The sequence below is a fragment of the Pelobates fuscus genome, chromosome 8 (genome assembly GCF_036172605.1).
Source record: "Pelobates fuscus isolate aPelFus1 chromosome 8, aPelFus1.pri, whole genome shotgun sequence".
Lineage (NCBI taxonomy): Eukaryota > Metazoa > Chordata > Amphibia > Anura > Pelobatidae > Pelobates > Pelobates fuscus.
This window is the reverse complement of record NC_086324.1, coordinates 115,398,534-115,422,999: the sequence shown is the minus strand read 5'-3', so window position 1 is coordinate 115,422,999 and position 24,466 is coordinate 115,398,534. Positions and strand designations below refer to the sequence as shown.

At 40.0% G+C, this 24,466-nt stretch overlaps 1 protein-coding gene across 1 annotated transcript in view; it reads left to right on the top strand.

The window, feature by feature from the left end:
* GTF3C1 (general transcription factor IIIC subunit 1) overlaps nucleotides 1–24,466 on the top strand; it is a 135,111-nt gene that overhangs the window by 37,573 nt on the left and 73,072 nt on the right. Inside the window, exons 5-7 of the mRNA XM_063430237.1 lie at nucleotides 842–938; nucleotides 1,118–1,241; nucleotides 20,338–20,496. Coding sequence (XP_063286307.1) covers nucleotides 842–938; nucleotides 1,118–1,241; nucleotides 20,338–20,496 — 380 coding nt within the window. The remainder of the gene's footprint in view (nucleotides 1–841; nucleotides 939–1,117; nucleotides 1,242–20,337; nucleotides 20,497–24,466) is intronic.

The window sequence follows — 24,466 nt, the reverse complement described above, 5'->3', positions numbered from 1 at the left end:
CATTAATCTAGAAATACATTAGCCTAGATATGTATCTTGTCCCCTGCGACATCACTCAAAATTGGGTCCCTGTGCATTTTTTGTGGAACTGGAATATCATATTCTTCCCACCCTCTGACATTGGAAAGAGGCTAATGAAAGTTCTTTAGCAAAATTGCTATTTAGTATTATTTATAGATATGCTATATTTCAGTTGACCATGTGTAACAGGCAAAAATTCAAATTGGGTTGTCAAGCTAAAGGCACAAATATAATGTAGGTACCTCTATGAGCCACTGGTATACAACCTGCTATTGAATGTCTGTGCTTAATTGACATGAATGCTTTAGTGCCATACTTGATTGCTGATAACGAAGGTGTTAATTAACCCTTCCCGACTGCGGTCGTACCAGGTGTCGATATGGTCGATAACTGCCTCGGATGTATCTGGTATGTCCGTGGCAAATCAGAGCCATGTACTCCCCTAGACCGGCGATCCTTGTCAGGGGGGGACTGCCCGAGACCTCAGCAGTCCTCCTGCAGCAGCTCTGTCCTCTCTGGAACTCCAGGGCCATGTGATCACCACGATCACCGTAAAATACTGTAAAAAAGGGTCAAATGTTCACTAGTGACTTTTGTATGGAACATGCATGGATAAGTTCCAAAACACACAATAGTCTTTGTTTAAATAGAAGAAAATATTAAAAACCTGTCTAAATAGTAGAGTAAAGAAGACAAGTACCAAGGGTATTTAGGTGGAGCTTACTTGTGATAGCTCAAACTCACCATGAATACTTCTAATTCAGTTCCATATTCGACTAAATGTTTTGCTACTATATCACTTTTTGTTTATTTTTCATAGGAGAAATAAATACGACATACTTACAGAAAAAGTAACTGCCAAATTGAGTGAATGCAACAACCAGATTGAAACTCTGTTGACCATTAGAGAAAACCTGGTATGTTCCAATGTTTTTGTTGGCTAAAAGTGTAATTGACTTGGGACATGTATAGAACAAAGTGACCTGCATAGTGAAGTCTTTCAAATGATATCCCATGCATTTCTTAAGTAACACCCATTTGAATTTTTTTAAACTTGATTGATTTTCATGTTTTCTTTTCCTTGTTTTTCTTTTAGTCCATCAATGAGCGAAACTTTAAACGACTGTATCATTACATGGCAAGCGCTGGGATTGTTAAAATAATTTCTATGCCATTACATGAACTGCATCCATTTGCAGGACCCTTCAAAACTAAAAAAGGTGCATCTAAATTTTATGTATATATACTTAAGTAGGTGGTATGTGTATTTTGTGCTTTTTTTTGAGTCCTGCAACAGTAAGATACCCTTGTTGCAATATACATGCCTAGCTTGACCATCCGGTTAAAATGTTGCCAGATCGACTATTTATGGTGGAATAAAGGGCTATATGTATTTGGTGTTGCAGAGTTGCTTGTGAATCAATTACCTACATTGGGGTTTGAGTAAGCACCCTGGAAAAGTCCCATATATGCATCTATATTGAACTTTCTAAACCTCTTTATTTTACACAAGATCTATTATTTTTTTTTTTACCCCTGTAGAGTTTGACAATATATCCATGCTGACAAATTCTTTGTTATTGTAGGGAGCTTGTGCCTGCTATTTGCCAAGTATGATCAGGGATGTGGAAATATGTCAATGTATATAAATGGGGTGAATCCTATTAGGGCACAAAAATGGCACATCATAGTGCTAAACTGCGTGTTCTCAATATTTGGATATAAGACAAATAGACACTCACAATTTTAGGATGTAAAATAATGCCTTCAATATATATGCCAATGCAGGTCTGTTGAAGATCCTGGAAGATTGGTCTCTTCAAATAATAAAAGGAAATGGCAAAATATCCAGTTAAGAGGCAGCCCAAATAGAATGTACAAAAATGTATTTAATGACTCACATAAACGTAGACAGATGTCAGCATAAAAGTAGTCCTACTTATTTCATCCCGTTCAGGGACAGTCCAATATTAAAACAATTATAAAGTCCCGCCCACCCAATCAAGTCATTAAATATCTTCCTTCCTGCTTGTAGACTTCTTCTGATAGGCTCTTTGAAATCCGTTCAGTTGTTCTCGATCCTCACTTTACTTCCGTGTTTCGGCTTTCTGATGTCATCACGCGATGACGCCTTGCGGTTCACATATGTGTTCCACCATTAGGTGTCTGGATCTTCCGGAGTGTGGAGCTGCGTTCCATTTGCATTCCATTCCTTAGATACTTCAGCTTCAAAATTACTCAAAGTCCATCATTTGAACGACCTGCAAATTGTGGAAGAGAAGGGTGGTGTGAGGATATATTGCATTATACAAGTTAATTACCGTATATACTCGAGTATAAGCCGAGTTTTTCAGCACATTTTTTGTGCTGAAAAACCCCAACTCGGCTTATACTCGAGTCAATAGTCTGTATTATGGCAATTTGCATTGCCATAATACAGACAGGGGGGAGAGTGGGGCTGGCAGATCTGTACTTACCTTTCCTGCAGCTCCTGTCAGCTCCCTCCTCCTCCGCGCCGTCCGTTCAGCACCTCGGTCAGCTCCCAGTGTAAGTCTCGCGAGAGCCGCGGCTCTCGCGAGACTTACACTGGGAGCTGACAGAGGGAGCTGCACAGACCGCGCGGAGGAGGAGAGAGCTGACAGGAGCTGCAGGAAAGGTAAGTACAGCTCTGCCAGCCCCCCCTTTCCCCCACTGAACTACCAATGCTGGACCACCAGGGAAGGAGCCCCCCTCCCTGCTATATATCAAGCAGGGAGGGGGGACGAAAAAAAAAATATAATTAAAAAAAATAATAATAATAAATAATAATACAAAAAAAAAATAATAATATAATTTTTTTTTTAAAAAATAATAATTAAAGAATAAATAATATAATATAAAAAAAATTAAAAAAAATAATAATAATTAATAATATATTAAATGCCCACCCCCACCCCCACCAACACACACTGCATCACACACACTGCATCACACACACTGCATCACACACACTGCATCACACACACTGCATCACACACACTGCACTCACACACACTGCACTCACACACACTGCACTCATACACACTCTGCATTCATACACACACACTGCATTCATACACACACACTGCACTCACTCACACACACTGCACTCACTCACACACACTGCACTCACTCACACACACTGCACTCACTCACACACACTGCACTCACTCACACACACTGCACTCACTCACACACACTGCACTCACTATATACACACACACTGCATTCATTATATACACACACACTGCATTCATTATATACACACACACTGCATTCATTATATACACACACTGGAAATAAATATTCAATTAATATATACGCACACACACTGCACTCATACACACACGCACTGCACTCATACGCGCACTGCATTCATTATATACACACACTGTAAATAAATATTCAATTAATATAATTTTTTTAGGATCTAATTTTATTTAGAAATTTACCAGTAGCTGCTGCATTTCCCACCCTAGTCTTATACTCGAGTCAATAAGTTTTCCCAGTTTTTTGGGGTAATATTCGGGTCGGCTTATACTCGAGTATATACGGTACATATAAAAAGTTTAACAGAAAAAACGAACAGAATGTTATACAACCAAATAATCTTTTTCATTCTTCCCCTTCTCATCTGGAATATCCACATTATACTGGGTGCTTATTATAATCTAATAATTAACCATCTAATAATTTACTATATGTTAATTGTGTGCTAATATATATATATATATATATATATATATATATATATATATATATATATATAAAAGTCCTACTGAGACTTTTAGAGTAATATTAATTTAGTGTGTTGACATCCAGATGAAAAATGGAAGGTAAATTCTATAGCATCACATATCTACTTAGAATTCCCCAAAGGTGAAACCATATTTAAAAAGTGAATAGGAAATAGACAAGTTAGTAGGTTCAGGTATTGGCAAAAATGTGTCAAAAAATCTGTATGAAAAAATAAATAAAAAATAAAAAAAATAAAAATATAAAATTAAAATAAGAATAAATAAAATAAAGTGAAATGAAAATTAAAAAAATGAAATTTAAAATATAAAAAATATAAATAAGAACCGCCGAACTTAATGGACGCACATTGAAAGTGCTCCTCCGGACCCACTTACAATCCATTGCAATCGGAGAACAACGACTGATATGGGCAACCCAAAAAAGCACCCTCACACCCAGGGGCAATCGGGGAAGACGCCTAATGTGAAATCAGGATCTTCAACCCGTTATTTTAAAAAAACACTGACTGGGTGACGGAGGCCGCGGCCTCGAGTATGGAGGGAGCAGAATCTCACTCGGGCTCTCAACCTCCCAGCCCTTACTACTCAGAAAGCTCACAATCAGCAGACAAGAATGATGATATGGACATCAGGCAATTAATAAAGTACCTACCTTCAAAAACCGTCATCCAACATATGCTGAGCAAGCTTGAAGTTTTTTCCTATCCAAAATTGAGGAGATGGGCTCAGACGTCCAGCAACTTAACCTGCTGGTTACGGACCTGGAGGAAGAAAGGGATGTGTTACAAGCTCAAATGACCAAGATTCCAACTACTTTAGACTCCCACATTCAAAACTGGGCATCAACACAACGACACATAGATGACCTCGATAACAGAGGTCGCAGAAACAATTTGTGAATCAGGGGGATCCCGGAGACCCAGGGAGAAGACGTACTACTTACAGAACTCTTCAACCTGCTATTGGGAGCTCCTAATGAAAATCTAATACTACTGGATAGAGCACACAGATCGCTTCGCCCCAGAGGTCTGACTCAAGATGCGCCAAGAGATATCATCTGCAGGCTCCATTACTTTACTGTAAAAGAAAATGTGGTGAAAGCCTTAAGAGACATCTCACAACCACTGCTTTTTCATGGCAACTCAATACAATTTTTTCTGGATCGTTCGTGGTACACCCTCCAAGCGAGGAGAGCTCTCAAACCTATAACGGAGCTTCTAAGAAACCGCAACATAAGATACAGATGGGGATTCCCATTTGCGCTAGTAGTGGCATCAAAAAGGTCTGTGCATTCTATTTCAACTATCCTAGACGTACCACCTTTTCTCAGAGCCCTGGATCTGCCGGACACGCCAGTCATAGACTGGGACTCTCCCCTGCCGAACCAAGACACACTGCACTCCTCACAACGGCAGAAATGGATCACACCGGCTAAGAAGAGGCGCACCGACCAGAGGTTCATTTCTCCGAACCGAAGGCATATGAATACTCCTGTCACTCATACTCCTCGAAGAATGCAGCCCAGAATCGGTCCTCCAGATCAACCTGTACAGATCTAATCTACCATGATCTCTGCAGATGCATTACCATCACCCCAGCAGCGACACTCACACAACGACCTCGGCCTTACCAGCAAATGCATAACAGAGACAATCTTTACTTACCGGACAGAACGGTCACTTCTGTTATGCCTAAATAAATCTCTCACAAAGGAGAGATTGGGGGCACACCCGAAAGATGCATTATGCATGAAAGGTGCTGCCGCAGTGACCAAAATTCATACAGAAAAACTAGTTACGGCGCACTCAGACATGTAAAAATTCACAACTAAAAAGGCTACTCTAAAACGCCTATCTAAGAGAATAAATATGGGGATTTAGTTCCACCATATGGCCATATGATGTTAAGCCCACTACTGCTTCAAAGTACCCCAATATCAGTGGGTCCTACGCTAATAACAAAAATGTGGGAGATAAATTAAATAGTACTAGTGCTAAACATAAGCAACAGTGTATTAAATTAATTTCTTTGTAAGAGCAAAGTGAGTATACAATAAAGAGTGATAAAAGCAATTAAAAACAGTGTAACAACTAAACAATTAAAGTGTTGGTGCTTGAATGAGTATACTCACGTTTGCAGATAATATCTGTGCTGCATGAAGAAAATAATAAAAGTGACATGACTAAAGAAATCTCTCAAGCAAACCTATCTCCCCAGCATACTACTCACAAGAGACTCTTACTACACAGACTTACGCCTGGAATTCCTTACAGAGTGGTCTGGGATTATCGTAAGCGCCAGGTTGTATATCCCTAAGCATTTGCCATGAGTTCTAACATATCCTTTGCAGATTTGTCCCTAATGTATTAAGGTCAATACGATGTTGTTATACTTTTATTGTGATAACCTTAGCCCTTTCGGCGGTAATTACACTGTAGTGTGTCAATGTGATATAGGGATGCTGATAACTGTGCTCCTCTTCCTCTTATGCACCAAGTAGAAAGGGATAGTGTGGCTACGGGGGATACGGAAGACAATATATTTGAGCTCTATTAACAGAGCATAATTGGCCTCATTAGTGCATAACACTTAAGCAAGCGATCCTTACTCTTTTTTTCCTTCATCATACCTGACAGGAGAACCGGACTGGGGCTCCAAGTCCCTACTAACTCTCACCACCATGTTTCACTCGATCCCATTGTAGGCTAGCATTAGAACTATTAGGTCTGTCCATCTTTCACACAGACAGCCCATTGATAGTCCAACCCTTCTTACCAGTTTCTAACAACTGTTATCTCCCGAGTCACACCGGGGGAATTCCTCCTCCCTCTTCCGACTGGAGTGCCGTTACATGACTAGATATGTTATCCCTAATCAAGGCTAGTGGACAACAAACTATATACAGAGTTCTCATTCACAGCCTATCAAACAACAAAACAAAAAAAGAAAAATATATATATTGTGATCCTTGTTTGTAGATAGCACGGTCCTCTAGGGTAAACAGGCACAGTCCTTTGGTTTCCATATACTCCAGGCAACTTTTTTGTAAATCCACACAGGAGACAGCAGTGAATGAAAACATAAATATAACACAAATCCCTATAAACAAAAGCCTAGCTCGTCTGAGCACTAACTAATATTAGGTTCCCTATTTCTCAGGGGTTAAGCTAGAACAATACAATATTGGTTTCACCAACCTAGTTCTTTGTCTGCTCTCAGCACTCCCAGTGCTCCAAGACAGCATTGACTGCTTCCCTTTCTGCACTCCCAGTGCTCCAAACCAGCCTTGACTGCTTTTCTTTTGCACTCCCAGTGCTCCAAGCCAGCCTTAACTGCTTCCCTTTCTGCACTCCCAGTGCCTAGTCTCCTTGACTCTCTCTGGAGAAAACAGCCTCTCTCCTACCTGCTTCCTGGGAGGAAGCCAGCAATTCCCCCTTTTACCTGCCTAGCAGGGAGGGATTTATTCCCACTGCTACAGCTGATTATCTGCAGCTGAGCAGTGGGTTGGAGACAGTCCAAAAAACCCTGGCCTGGATCTATGTCTCCCCAAAAAAACACTGGTCCACCCTTCTCTCCAAATGCTCCACCCAGGGGCCCATAACTAAACATAGCTTTGTGTTGTGCAACACACAAACTACATATACTCCCCCTGGGGTTAAATGGCCTCTCTGCCTATCACAATAAATATATATATATATATATATATATATATATATATATATATATATATATATATATATATATATATGTATGTATATATGTATATTTCTATAAAAATAAGAGACACACACACACAGTCTTCTCACAACTAACAGAACCTCATCTCATCAGCACTCCGCTGAAACCGTTTCTACCGCTGATATCAGCAACCAAATAATACTCCCGTAAGGGACTTATGTTTCCACATCAATTTACCTTAAATCAATTTACCTTAAATGAAAGTAAACTCTCAGATTCGTATTTCTCCAACAAGACAGCTTAAACGTTAGGATTGTAATTGTGGGTCCCAGGCTTATGCACAAGCCAGCGACCCCAATTATCCTTTGGTTCTCTCTCTAGCGTCGAGACTGAACCATATCCCCCATAGGGGCAAATCCCCTTCCTACCTCTGCCCCCACTTATCTAATCCTCTTACCCATTCCTTTTCTTCCCACCTTCCTTCCCCTTATCTTCTCCCTGTCCATAACCAGGAGCCTGGTTTTACCCTGATCAGAATCATTGAGACAAACAGATACACTATAATCCAAGAGGTTGAGTTATAACCTCCTGAAGCTGAGGGACACATCTCATCCTGACAAAAAGATTTTTCTGTATTATATTGACTTTTTCACACAGTACACTTATTCTACTGTTTTATTGCTTATTTGTATTCTAAGTTTCTACGTTGTATATTGAATATTTTCAAGAGAGGTAATCCAAGTTTTGAAGGACCAAAAAAATTAGGGAACAAGCCACTTGTTGATACACCTGAGATATACACAGTCATTAGACTGACAGAAGCAATCCTAACATAGAGAATTACCAGACTTACATACTTGAAGTGTCCATGGAACTTAAAGAGTGACTAACCTAATCAGTCTTCACAAACATATGGTGAGGTGACACGTAAATTCCCTCCTATTACATACTGACACCAACCTCAAAGTAAAATAGTAGTGATACAAACATAGACTGCCCAAGAACCTCTTCAAACAATCTGGTGGCCCCAACTATACATAACTAAACCACTCCAACTCTTACAGCTCCTAATATGACTGACATAATCATTCATACACAGAACACAAAGGGCTTAAATACTCCTGAAAAAAGATTGATAGCCCTCGCAGATTTCAAGAGACATAAAGCTCATATTGTGTTTCTACAGAAAACACACTTTCGAAAAAACTCTCCCCCCAATCTACGAAACAAAGATTATCCGCACGGATACTTCAGCCACTACACAGAGTCTAAAGCTAAGGGTGTAGCAATTCTTATCGGACAACACACACAATTCACATTCCATGAACAACAGGTAGACGGCTCTGGTAGATTTGTCTTCGTTAAAGGGAAAATAGGGAACACCCAGATCACTTTAGCAAATGTCTATCTACCAAACAAGAAACAGAACCATTCCCTTAAAAAGATTTTACAAAAACTCTCCTCCTTCCTAGAAGGGATTCTAATTATGGGGGGTGACCTTAACACAGCACTTGACGGAATCTTAGACACCACCTCCACTTCTCAAAACTACCAATCACAAACACGGACTCTCTTCAAAAACACACTATATGAAGCCAGACTCTATGATGGCTGGAGGGCCATCCACCCTACAAAATGACTATTCCTTTTACTCTACATCCTCTGGTACTTATTCACGGATAGACACGTTCCTACTGCAACATAGGTTTCTACCCCTGATACACTCAGCAAGCTACGGTCCGATCACTTGGTCGGACCATGCCCCATTGACATTGACTCTTTCTATTCCGAACTTACCCACACAATTTACTCACTGGAAATTGAGCGATTTGATACTCAATGACAGGGGTACCCTGGCCAAGATACGGGAGACAGCTTCTAACTATTTTAAAGAAAATACAAACCCAGACACTACACCTGACATGATATGGGAAGCGAACAAGGCAATGATTAAGGGGGGAATTAATCAAATCAGCGGCAGCCCTGAAAAAGAGCAGGGAACAGAAAATAGCCCAACTCACCAAGGAAATTCAAAATATGGAAAGTATTCATCAAACCAAGCCATCCTTAGAAGAATACAAATTCATCTTACATAAGCGAACAGAAATGACGTCCATCTTACACCTACACGCCAAACGCAAGCTATCCCTGACAAAAAATACATACTACTCACCAGGGGGCAAAGCTGGTAGACTCCTGGCGAAGTCTATACAACAAGAAAGACAATTGTCTTTCATTTCCGAAATCAAGAAAGAAGATGGAACTCTAACGTGTCACATGCCAGACATACTTGAGGCTTCCCATAAATTTTACTCAGTTATATAACCTGACGATCACTAAACCCTCAGCCGAAAACATATTAGAATTTCTAAAGCCAAGGGTTAAACACACCATTCCCCCTAACAAAGCAGCATTTCTCGATAGTCCAATAACACTCGAGGAATTTCACAGCATAGTCAAATCACTACCCCTGGGGAAAAGCCCTGGCCCTGATGGATACACTGGGAAATATTATAAAGACCTGTCACACATCCTAGCCCAACCGTTCATAGACGCATACAATACCAGTAATATATCTTCTCTCATTACGACTTCGGCCCTAGAAGCCACCATTACAATAATCCCGAAACCAGGAAAAGATACTACTATATGCGGGAACTATAGGCCTATTTCACTCATAAACATTGATTTGAAGATACTTACAAAGATAATGGGCACTAGACTTAAGCCATTCATGCCGGGCCTCAAACATCAGGATCAGGCAGGCTTTGTCATAGGTAGGGAAGCAAAAAAATAACACTACCAAAGTCATTAATCTTATCGACTGGGCCCAAACACACACGATTCAGAGCACCCTGTTGGTTATTGACGCTGAAAAGGCATTTGATAGAGTCAATTGGTCACTCCTAAAGCTTACTATGCGATTCTTAAACTTTGGCACTAGGTGGCTGGAGTGGCTTGATGCGATATACTCGAAACCAACAGTGAGACTGAGAACAAACGGCCAACTATCTGACCCGGTTACCGTCTCAAACGGCACAAGACAAGGCTGCCCTTTGTCGCCACTACTATTTATATTGGTTTTAGAACCTTTTCCTCCAGGGCATTAGAGTTAACGAGCTTATACAAGGACTCCAAATTGGAGGACAGAATTATAAAATCACAGATGATCTCCTCTTTAGCATATTGAATCCACTCACAACTATCCCCTCCATCATAACAGAAATTGAGTCTTATGGTAAACTCTCATACTTCCAAGCTAATTTAACAAAATGCGACTTAATGCCAGTTTTCACAACGAACACCTTAGACTCCCAACTTCGCTCTGGCTTTAATTTCAACTGAGCCGCCAAGTCGATTAAATACTTGGGAATTCACATCCCAAATAAACTAACGTCAATATATGTGACCAATTTTCTCCCACTAGTAGACTCCATCTCCAGAGACCTACTTAACCCCTTAAGGACCAAACTTCTGGAATAAAAGGGAATCATGACATGCCACACATGTCATGTGTCCTTAAGGGGTTAAATGGCACAAACCATGCTTCGGTTGGATATGCTGTATTAACATAATTAAAGTGAACGTCTTGCCTCACATATTGTACCTTCTGCAGACGGTGCCGGTCAAGATCCCAATTAAATTCTTTAATAAGATTAGATCACTATTCCTGAAATACATATGGGCACACACACCCTCCCGCCTAGCCTATCAAACACTAATTAGACGACAAGAACAAGGGGGACTGAATCTTCCAGACATACACTTACCACAAAGCTATACACTTACAAAGAATTTACAAATGGACAAAGACATCTGATACTCAATAGTGGGTCGACTTAGAAAATAACTTTGTAAATTATCCGCTTAGTACCTACCTCTGGCTTCACCAAGCCATCCAACACACAAATCAAACAAGCAAACACCTAACAATCTCCATGACATTGAACATCTGGTTTAAACTGAGGGCAAAAACAGATATATCACCTTTCCCATCACCTCTATTCCCCTTAACTCTTAACCCTCACCTATACCAAGGAACATCAGGGAAACAATTTGGCATTCGATACGATGGTCCGTTCTTGAAATTGATGGATGCAATTAGCGAAGGCAACCTAAAATCTTAACATGAACTTACCTCCTCAAAAACTCACACAGGAGTCCAACATTTCTACTATAACCGGATGAAACACTTCATCAAAACCCAGGCACTACTCCCAAAAGGAGACAGACTCCTCACCAAGTTTGAGCGTATATGCACTACACAATCACCCAAGAAAACAATCCTTTCCTCTCTTCACTCTATACTCAGAGATACATTCCCGCAATCCCTCCCTAGCTACACACTGAAGTGGACAGACGAACTGAAAATCAATTTAACCAAAAAAAAAAAGTGGCGAAACGTTTTCATCACTACACATAAATCCTCTGTCTCAGTTCACGCCCAGGAATGTAATTTTAAACGTATAACTCTGTGGCATAACACGCCCACTTAACTTCACCGATTTTACAACACTTCACCTGATAAATGCTGGAGATGCAACAACCCAAACGCTCACCACACGCATATTTGGTGGCAATGCCCAATAATTTCCAAGTACTGGATTAGGATACACTTGATCATTCCGTTGATATTCCACAAATCCTTTCCACGTACTCCTGAACAATACATTTTCCTCCTATCCCCTCACGAATTCACGAAACAGGAAACTGCTTTGTTCCGTCACTTTGCTATGGCAGCCTCACAACTGATACCTAAATACTGGAACCAGCCCTCTCCACCCTCAATTAGAGAATGGATATCAAGAGTTGAATCCATTAAATTAATGGAAGAAATTACACTCGCAAAACAAGGGAAAAGGGGACAATTCGAGACCACTTGGGAGCCATGGACCAGCTTCACAAACAATAAATCCCTTTCGACCTAGATACTTACATCTTCCAGTAACCTACCTCATGGCAAAACGCCCAAACTTTACATACTATTAGAGAGGAACGTGTCTGAGGTTTGCTTGCCGACTTGGCAGTTCAATTCTTCTCCCCTCATAAAATCAGTTTTAACCCCATTTCCAACCTGCTCTTCTCTTCTTCCGTCTCCTTAGTTACATACTATAAGCTACACGACCTCTTGAGACTTGGTCCTCCAAACAATCGCAGGAACTTTCTTTCTTGATTAAGACAATTTATATCGTCCACCATATGATGTAAAACCCATACCATGTATTGTATTGTGTTACTTATACCACTTATGTGTTGTAACAAGGTTTTTTCATTGCTTGGCGGCATAGCGCGCCACTTAAGTCATTGTAACAACCTCAATACAAGGTGGTGACTACTCATCTCAAGCCTACAAATGTATCTGATACTCTGTAAAATACTATATTGTTTAATACTGTACTGTCTATGACTGTAAAATACCACGTTGGTATTCTCGCTTTACCATTGTTTTTGAACAATTCTGTAAAAAGAATAAAACGGAAAATTTAAATAAATAAAAAAATATATAAATAATCTCAAAAACTGACCATATGAGATTTTAACCATTTCCATATATTTAATCCAGAAAACACCATACATCAATGTCTATGTTTAGTCCTGGTTGTAAAGTTTCCAGAGTGTCTATCCAATAAGTTTCCCTTTGTGCTAATGTTTTAATTAAATTACATCCCCTCCAATGGTTTTCTACTTGTTCCAAACCAATAAAGTGAAAATTTTTCCAATAGAATCATGGGCACGTGTTACAATAAATAGGGACTACGGTATATTTATTTTTAAAAATGTTTTCTGATATTATTTTGATGTTCTGAAAAGTGTTCTTTCAGTTTTCTACAGGTCCTGCCCGCATACTGCTTTCTGCATAGGCAGTGGAGAGGATAAACAAAATTTTTGGTTTCACAATTAATATTGGATTCTATAAAAAATTTCGGTTCCAGTTACTGTACTTTGAAATTGTTTTATTTTTAAAAATCTTTGCGTTCTGCACTCTTTACACTTGTAACAAGTGTGAAAAACCTTATTGTCCTCAAATCCGGGTGCATATTTGAGCGCCTCACTAGGTGCCAAAATGCTTTCTATAGTTTTTAACTTTTCTAAAAATAACAGGTGCATCACTCAATAAATTGCCTAACACGGGATCACTCAATAATATTTTATAGTGGTTATTTAAAATAGTTTTTATTTGTTGATGCTGTACATTATATTGAGTTATAAAGGCATATTTATAATCATTATTTCTTTCTTATTATTATTACTTATTAGATTGCTTCTATTTACATATTTTATTTGTTGAACTTCTCAAGTGTTTTTCTCATATTTATTTTTTATATAAATGTATCACATAGATGTTCGGCCTGTTTCTGGTAGTCAGAATCTTTTGAGCAGTTTCTTCAAACACGGATCAGCTGGCTCTTGGGTATAGATTGCAGCCAGTTTTTATGATGACAACATTTTATATATATGACGCTGTTACCCTCTGTAAAAAAAAAAAAAAAAGAAAACATTTAGATTGAATATCTTGACCCTCTATGTAAAATGTGATATCCAAAATATTGATTTCCCTATGTGTAAAAACGTGTAAATTTAAGGCCATAATTATTAATGTTGATACATTCTAGAGATTTGATTTAATCATCTATAAAACGTTTTCATAGGACCAGGTTTGCTACCCAGCTATGTCCCCTTCACACCAAGCTTGCTTCCCCGTCTCTCATGTATATGTTGGCATAGCTGGGGGAAACCTGGTCCCCATGGCCATGCCGGTTTGTTGTAAATACAATGTGCCATCAAAAGCAAAGTAATTGTGATTTAAAATGAAAATTATGCTGTCAATTAGAAAATTTCTTAGGTCTTGAGAAATCAATAAGGAGGTTACGTCTTTTGAAACCCATATGTAATTCCTTTCCCATTTAATGTTTTCCGTATTTTTTTTTTTTTAAATAAACTGTATTTTATTTATTTATTTTTGTATTTATTTGTAGTTTATACGGTACAGGCAGTCAATATACATTGATGTTACAAACATTTAGCCCTTTACAGCGTTGTCATATACAATTGTCAATTTACTTTCCAATGCCTACCGTGTTAAGCATACAAACAGTTATTTATATTTTTTGTTCCAATATTTGCATATGCCACATTATTTACAAATTTATTTAAGTGCGCATGTTACATATAGCATGCAAATTACTGTCAGCTGTACATGTTGTACTAGGCATGCTAGCTCTCTATCATTATTCATAATAGTTGTTGTATTGCAGTACTAAGCTACATTTCCTTTCAACAGAGTTAAGTGATATGTCTATGAATCAACTTGTTGGTGGTCTTTTCCACGAAACATAGTATTCCATTTTAATTTTAATGTTTGTCTGTCGTGCTTACATTGTGCATCAATCTGGACCATTGGTGATATGCAGATGTCGACTTGCATATATTAGTCCGCTTATCCGTACCCTTTTTACCTGTTATGTATAGAACTCAAACATGTAAACTGTTAACATGGGGGTGGGGGGGGGGGTGTTGCTAGGGGGTGGGCGGGGATGGGGAGGGGGTTAAGGCGGCATGCATTCCCGGCGGTGTCCGATTAATTTCTGATGATATCAGAAATTTTTACATTTCGAAATTTCTATCGTTTTTCTTCTCTATTTTTTTTTTTTTTAATTCAGTTTGCTCATGGTTCACCATGCGTGTTTTACATCTCTTATCTGTGCATTTACTTTTCCTATCTGTATGTTTCATTTCGTGGGTTGTCTATATGCGTCCCATAATTCCCATGCTTCTACCCAAATTTTTTGCGGTGTCCTATGCGCTCTGGTGGTGCATTCTTAAGTCTTAATTATATCTAGTTGTGAAATAATTGTGTCCAATTCTGGAGGGTCTTTTTTTTTCCATGCCTTAGCTATGGCTGTAATTACTGCCATGGATATGTGGAAGATTAGATATTTACTGGATTTTAAGAGGCCCTGTAGTAGATGCTGCAAGAGGAATATCTCAGGATGTAACGGTATATCTATATTTCCTAATTTCTGTATAAGGGACTTTGTATCTCCCCATAATGTAGTAATGACTGGGCATGTCCACCAAATATGCATGACATCTCCCGTGTCATGTCCACATCGCCAACAAGCTCCTGTCTGTGCCGTGTCAAAGTATTTCAACTTTGTGGGCACCATATGCCACCTATAAAGCATTTTTTTCGTGACATTTCTATCTGGGATGTGCACAATGTTAAATGTTTGTGGGCCACAAAGTTCACTCGCCAGTCTTCCTCTGGCAATTGTCGTCCTATGTCGTGTTCCCATTTTTTTTATGAAGTTCATATCTCTGATCTTTTTTACAGGTAAATAGCTGCTGTATATTTTGGAAAGTATGCCCGACGTTTTTATTTTGGCTTTTGTGCACAATTGTCCCAATGTTATCAGGTTCCCTTTTACGTGTGCTACTTGTAATGACCCTTTATGTCTCTTGATCCATGATATCATCTGTCTATGTGCAAACTCCGCTGTAGGCGGAAGGCTATATTCTTTTTGTAAGGAGATAAATGTAATATATTCACCGTTATCCATGAGTTGATGAGTGTGTGTTAAGCCCAAGTCAGCCCATGTTCGGATATTTAATTGTGGTATCAGGAGTTCAAAGGAGATTTTCCGTAATTTTAAGGATATGGGAGGAATATTTTAAATAAAAAGGAGCTTCCTGTGCATATTTCTTCAGGTAATGGTCTATGGATTCGGATAGATGTGTGGTTATGAAATTTATCCCACTAATGATAGGTCTTCCTGGGGGTTCTTTCGGATTTTTGTGAGATTTTGGAAGGAAGTAAAAGATTGGGATAACTGGATGTGGGTTATATAAGTAACCCACATTATTTTTAGAGATCAATTCCTTTTGTTGTGTCTTGCATAGTAATTATTTTAAAGTTTGATTAAAATGTATTGTGGGGTCTTGATTTAATATATAATATGTATTACTATCCCCCCAAGATCCTTCTAGCTTCATGTAGATAATAGTCTTTGGTCATAACTATTGCACCTCCCTTGTCCTCCCCTTTGATTACGATATTATCCATTTTTTTTTTTTTTTAGTTTTTTGTATGCTCTCACTCTCTTGTTTGCTTAAATTCAATTTATTTTTAGTTTTTCATACTTAATTGTTCCAAATCCTACATAACCATATTATTAAAGGTTTTGAAATGATGTATAACCTACCGGATAGAAGTGGTATGTATTTACAAATTTATTTTTTATCTTGCCTTCTATTTCTCCTATATTTACATTTGTGGGTAAAATTTCACCTTAGTTGTCATTTTTTTTAGAAAAAACCTTTTTGAGGGTCATTTTTCAAATATATATATATATATATATATATATATATATATATATATTTTTTTTTGAAGACCTATATATGTTTGAAAATAGTTAATCTTTTTATTAGTGGTGAATTGCAAACCTTTCCTTAAGGCTTTTATGTCTTCTGTGTTAACTCTATATTGGCCAAATTGTATATTCCCATTGATTTCTCTATATCCTCTTTTTTCGGTTCTCTTCCCTCGATATACTCTCTGGTAGCTGTCTGGGATTTATTTTCCAAATTATAACACTGCAACCCTCTACAACATCCACCACAGTTTCTTGATGCTAGTTTATTTTACTCTTCTCGATTTGTGTTTTTTTTTTTTTTTTCTTCCAGAATTGTCAGTAGTTCTAATTGAATTTCAAATGTAAGGCCAAAATAGCTGAACTGGACAAAATGTCCAAGGCGGGCTTAAATTCTATGTTCACTTTGAATTATCACTCAAGTGTAAGGATTGTATTGTTTTAAATATGTTTATTGGTTTTGTGTCTTGAGTTCACGTATCAAACTAATTTTCATTAAAGCGTACAGTCGCCTACGCAGAGCCTTAAGTATCGGTTCATAAAAGTAGATGCGGATTATCGCCTGCGCAGAGGCGATTTGATCAGAACATTCGAACATGCATATATTTTATAGGAATGCATTTGCAGGTATAACTGCACCAACTGTGCACACTGAATCTATTTAACGTTATTCTAGCTGCACGCGGGTGTTAAGCTGCATGGTTAAGTATCTCAGAACTGCGCTTTGTGGGCGTGAGGAAACCAATAAGGCAAAGAAAACAAAGACATAACTGTATGCATTGTATATAAGCTCATATATCAGCTTAAACATATAGTGCGTTAATCCTGTATGGCGGGAGTATAACATTAGTCAGGCCTCTAGGTGTTTAAATAAATCCTGTCTATTAATATTATAACTGCGGTTAGTTAATCACAGAATAGGCGTGCCTGGAAATGAATGTAGAACCGTCAAGGCTGGTAACTCATATTTACAACTCAGTGGGCAAGGTCGTTTCTTTGCCTAGATTTAAGTATGTTTATATTCGTCACCCAAGTCAACAGCCTGGTTATGTGAGTCATCAGTAGTAAAAACGTTTTTATGCGTGCTAGTCTAGAGGTGAGAAATTATGATGAACAGCGGATATTTGTATAGTGTAAGATGTGGCCTGAGTAGGCCGCGTGTATAACGTGTAGGGCATAATCATTTTGAAGGTAGGGGTGAGGGCACGGAGGTATGTATCAATCTGGATGCTAAGCAGATCAGGATCAGTATCTATTTAGAATGCTGTAATCATCTGCATCTAACTTTTAGCCTTTATGGGCACCCTGGCATAAACAGCGTATATGTTGCTAAACAAATATAAACCCTTTCCAACTTTTAACCTAAGGGGCATAACAGTTTTTAAGCTGCTGTGTATTTAGGATACAGGGAAGCTATCGGGCTATCATGTATGCGGAAATAAGTGACTATACAGGCTATCAAGCAACAGGAAGCCATTAAGTATGCAACGGCAGACAACATCAATCCTTGGCCACTATGGGCGTCATAGTGTGCCCTGTATATTTCTTTGGCATTTCAGGCCGACATAGCTATTTTAAATACAAAAAACAGAGGATAGAAAAAAAAAATTGCAACTGTCAAGATACTAATGCTAGCTATCAATCGACAGGTTGGTTATGTTAGTCCCCATGTCTGTCTGGGGGAGTCCCTCATGGTGCTGTCTCCACACTGTCCCTGGGGCGCCAGGCCACCTTTCCTCACCCCCATGCCGATCTCCGCTCACCGGTCGGGTCCCCCACAGTTCCGTGGGCACTCGGGAGCCCAAACTGTCCGTTGGACCCCACCACAAAAGTCCTCCGGCTGTCCGCTCCCTGCACCTCCCCAGCTCCGCGTGGGTCCCTTGAGGAGTGTGTTCCCGCGTCTCACCCGACGCCGGCCGCATACTTGACGGACCGGACCACCGGTCCGTCGAGGGGGGCGGCGTAGTCTCGCCCCACCGGGCTCACAGCGCCAGGGACTAGGCTTTCCGGGGACCCCAGACCCAGACGCCCGGGCACCCACCTCTCCCGCGGTCGAGGCCACGGCCTGGTTGATCCGTCCAGCGCCCAGCTCTGCCAGGGCCAGTGTGAGCCGCCCATGCTAGACCCTCTTGTCGCTTCTCCTTCAGGGGTAAGTTTTCGGACGGGCTGTAGTTGTTCCTTTGCCCCCGTGCGGCGTCTTCCGCCCCGGAGTGTGCCACCGCCATGCGGTCTGGGCACCAAAGTCCCACCTGTCTTGTAAGTGTCGGTTCAATGGTTAGGTCTCCCATAGTGAGGCAGATCCTCCGTGCATGCAGAGGTGGGTTTGGTCGTAGTAGTTACCGGGAGTTCCCAGGAGGTTGAGAGTGTCTCTCTTCTTGTATGTTCCCAGGTTAGAGTTCAGGCGGGCCAGACGTAGGCAGCCTTGCCTGTATTGGAGAGCGGCGTGGTCTCCATGCGGCGAATCCCGCCTTAGAGCGTGCCATCTCCAGGAGGCCGGGATCACCCCCACCGGCCGGGGGGGGGGGGGCGGAGCGGGGCCGCATCGCAAGCCGGCACGGCTTTTCGTGAGGGCCAACATGACTGGTATGCTTCCTTATCTGGCCAGAGGATCGGTTGCTGGTTCTCACCCAGCGGCCATCTTTATCCAGGCCGACTCTGTCGTGTAGGCCGGAGTGGGCCGTTTCAATGTGTCCAGTATGTAGTTGGCGATAATCTGGTATCGGGTTATAGCTTATGTGATTCTCCATGACATTATGGCAAAAAATCCAGTTATAGGGCAGTCTGCATGCGGGTATAGTGCCTTTTTCTGGAGCTCAGGCCCGGAGCTTCAGTGCTTTGCTGCCATGCAGCTCGGCGGCCCGGCCCCGCCCCCCGTAAGGATTGTATTGTCAAAAACTAACACCTGAGAGCTAATAGCTAAATTTTTGTGAGTGTATTTTCAATTATCCTTTATTTTCTCCTTTGACACATTCTATATTATACTACCTTGTTTTTCCTATTTTTAATTTCATATAATGGAACTGATTTGAGTTGGTGAAAATATTGGATTGCTAGCCGAATTTACTTCCGAAGACACCCTGCTGCTCAACCTCAATAGACTTTGGGGCTCTTGGTATATGTTTTAGATGTGATTATAAATTTTGCAACTTATTATCAAGTACCACCCTTAATGTATTTGGCGCAACCTGTATCTCTTTTAGTTTTTTTTTGTTTTTTTTACTATAATATTTTCGAGTTGTTGGGGTACCCAAATTTCAGTGCTTGCTGCCCACCACAGTCAGTGCTGTATCTATCCACCCTATTGTTTGCTCAAAGTAAGCTATATCTGGCACTGTTGTAAGAATTGTTTAATCAGCCTTTTTTGTATAGTCTTTGTTGTCAACCCCTCCACCCCCAATCTCTAGTATCTCTTTTTGACTTGCTGTTCATATAATCTAAAATTATCATTAAGAATATATTCATCCATTTAATTTTTTTTTTATTTGTTTAAGGCACCGACGTAATGGTCCGTTGTATGAAATTGATCAAAGAATCTAAAAGGAATCATGAGGATTATGATGATGATGACGATGATGAAGAATTAAAAACTCCAGTTCTCCCAGTGGATATAATCTATGAAAAAGACATATTAACACAAGCCTACGAACTTGGTATGTGCTGTAATTAATTTAGTACTGGTCGTCTGATGCAGGCAGGTTTTAGTTATTTGAATTATGAAGTCGTCTTTACACAGCTATGCAAAAGAAATATAATTTTTTTATTTTTTTCAGTTCCATACAACATATATTTGATATTAACCATCAATAAGCATAGGATTATCCTCCATCCCTTGTTTGCAGTAAAAATATATAAAACAAACCTGTTTTTTATTCTTACCCCCCCCCCCCCCCCCCCCCCACCCCTGATACGGAAAGCATTTGATTATTTTCTTTCCTATGAGCTTTCACTTTATGTGAGTAACTTTTCCTATGGAAGACCTCTAGTGACAATGTTTTACATTGCAAGGTTAAAATGACAGGACCACTGCACCAAGACCTCTTCATTGAAATTAAGTGGTCTGATTGACTGTAGTAATGTGTTTTGTTTTTTTTGTTTTTTTTTTCAAATTGACAATTTTTGAGTCAAGATCATTGCAGTGGGATACAGAAGAGAAAAGGGGTAAAGGTATGCTTTTTCGACCCTAACACAGTAGGGAACTCGGCGTGATCACATTTCAGCCAGCAGTAAATATAAATATATATATATATATATATATATATATATATATATATATATATATATACACACACACAACATTTGACTTGGATGTTTATTTTGCCTAGGGTTGCACTCGAGATACCTCTCGGCCATAGCTGTTACCACAAGGCCTTTGCGGCCCACTGTTCCTTTCCCCCTGTCTCGAGACCCTAACAGAGTGGCATCTTCTTCTGGGTTTTGCTCGTCTATATTTCTGCTGTCTGTCCCCTTGTATTCTCCCAGGCAATTCCCATATCATATTTTGTCTGTACCCAGTTTTTAGCTCCCCTCTCTCGTGCTTGATTCCTTCTTTTTTTTTTTTTTTTTTTGTGATTGGAAAAAGAAATAAAAGGTGGGTGGTGAAACCCAGAAGAACTTTAGATGGAAGGATTCTAACTATTTACAAAGTGAGTTGAGCCTGTGCAGGCGTCTTTTGCGGGAAACCCTGTCTTATTGTGTTCGTGATCGTTGCTGTGTGCTACATGTGTGTGATGAGGCTTTTTCTGAAACCTTGCACCTTGTGGAGATTCATACTGTTTGGGGTTTGGTTGGTGACCTTCCCTGTCCAGAAACACACCCCCACCACCCCTCCCCCCCCCCCCCCCCGCATGTCCACCAACTATGTCATCCCCTTTTGCTTTTTTTTTTTCCTTCTTGTATCAGTCCATTTCCCGCTCCCCTACAGCCCCCCGCCCCCCATACCCCTACGTCCGCTGACACCAGTCATCTCATCGCCAGTATTGGTGATGTAGGTCTCCCATTTGTCATATGCCTCCTGTAGATGTTTCTTAGGTCGGAGGTATTCGTGGGCCATCATTCCATAGTCTAGATTCAGTAAGATTTGGCTCAGTAGGGCTGGTTTTGCTGGGAGGTCTGTGGGTTTCCATGCTTTGGCTATTAATAGGTTTGCTGCAATTAGTATATGAAATAACAAGCAAGATTCTGGACCGGGAGGCTATCTAGCAACGCGAACAGGAGACAGAGTTCAGGGGTGGGTGTAACCTGCGTGCCAATGGCATCGGTCGTGATTTCCCCCACCCTTTGCCAGAATTTTGTAATTTCTACACATGTCCACCACATGTGGTGCATTGTGCCAGTCCCTTGAGTGCATCTCCAGCACATGCTGGAGGTGTTTGGGTACATGTTTGCCAGCCTATTTGGCACCATGTACCATCTATACTGTATCTTTCTCATGAGTTCAAGGTGAGAGGCACAACTTGACCTGCCTTTGTGAGCTATAAATGCTTTCTGCCAAAAACATGCGTCTAGTGTCTGGTTGAGGACCCGTTGCCAGTCTAGTCTGAATTTTGTCCTGTGGGTCAGTTAGCTCTCTGTATGTGGATGAGAGCACTTTTTTCAGGGTGGTGGAACCTGAGAAAGCTGTCTCGGAATAAGCCATGGTAGGCTTGGGTAGTTGTAGCTGGTGTTGTGTAAGTTCTGCCTTGATTTGTAGGTAAGAAAATAGTGCTCTTTCCCTGGAGATCTGGAAATTGGAGTAGACCTGTGTCGTCAAATAATTGCCCTATGGTGGTGCAGCCCCCTGACACCCAGGGTTTAAAATCAAAGGATGGGTTAATTATATGTAAGCATTTTATGGGGGTAGCTTGAGACCATGAGTTTTCCAACAGTTTTTTCAGGTTATCCCACTCAAGTAGGAGTCGCACCGTTGTGCTGGGTATTTTCAGCATCTGAGGTCTTTTAGAGCTTGGTATCCAGAACAGATACTTCGGGCCTCTGGTGCAATTGTAGGAGGATTCGATTTTGATCAACTGAGGTGGGTTGACCTGTGTGTGGGAGACTGACTGAGGAAAGCAGTGCTGCCTTGTAGTACCTTTTGATGTCGAGCAAGCCTAAACTGCCTTGCGAGATAGGCTTTTGCAGTGTCTTGTTTTGCGGTTGCCCCATATGAACTGTTCAGATTGGTCAGATAAGTCTTAGGTATGAGAATTTGAAGGGTTCGAAATAAGTACTGGAATTTGGGAAGGACGGACATCTTTACAGCAGCCAGTCTTCCCAGCCATGTCAAGTATTTCCTCTCCCATATGCAAAAACCAAAGTGAATTGCAAAAATGCAAAACAACCCTTGTGGCTATCAAATGGGGAAAAGAATATAAAATATAAATACCCCAATTTAGGAGTTGCAAAGACTCCTCAATGTCTTCGATATCATAAATATAAAACACTAAAAAGCACAACCTAAAAAGTACAAAGGGAGACCAATAGTGCAGACTAAAAATTAAAAACACACAATAAAAAAAAATAACTAAAATGCACTCTCAAACAAACGTGAAAATAGGCAGGGTATAGTCAGTCTTCTTAAAATGCTTCTTCTCTTCTCAATGTGGAGACAGATGCTTAAAACGAAGCACAAAGACAGACCATAGTGTATAGCTGTATGGTATTAAAAGTAAAGCTTTATTGGATACACTTACAAAATAACAGTAGTAAAAGGGCCCTTCAAATCAAAATCGATGTCTTCCACCAAAGAACGATATCATCATCCAGATATAGAGAGATATGGAGACACGAGAGATGAAGAGATCCACAATAAAAAAAAATAATATAATGTCTATTAAACGTTTTTTTTTTTTTTAAAAAAAGAAAGAGCTAGAAGGTTTACATGGCTACATGTAAACAACATATATTAACCGGTCCGGGTGGATCAAGTATATATAGTTTGACAATTGTGGTTGGTTCCTTACACTATTAAAAAAAATATATTTTTTTTTTGTTTTGTTTTACCTCTTATTTATTATTATTATTATTTTTTTTTTTTTAATAAGTATAGTTGCAGCAGGGAGTAGAGGAATAGTGTAGTTGAATGCAGCTTCCAAGACGATTTTCCTCAACAAATAGAATATTCCCCAAACATGAGCTTAGACTTCATGAAGGGTGTGACAGGAATGAAGTTTATTGAAAACACACTGGCTTTTATGAGAAATCCTCCTGCAAGATGACCTCCCACAGCAAACAAAGACATTAGCCAATCACCATACAGTTTTACAGTAATACACGCCTTCCCTCTGCTGGGAGATATTGAGATAAGTTAAGGACTAAATCAATTATCTCCAGGCAAAGGGCACACAATTTTCCCAAAAGTTGGAACACCCCTTTCCCCACAAGTTATCCCCATAAATTACATAGCCCCGATCTGGGGGGACAAACATTTTCAAAAATCGGTTCAGGGGTTCTTCAAAAGTATGGAAGTCATGTTTTACCGAGCACACACAAGGCTCCTGCCCAAAACAGTTCCACGAATTCAGCGTGTGCGGTCGGTCAATTAAGTAAAAGGTAAAAAATGAGCAAAGTACCGAATGGATCCTCCTGGCTCATAGGAGCGATTGCTCCCCTTGTCCGTACGAACAAAACTACCGAATGGCGCTC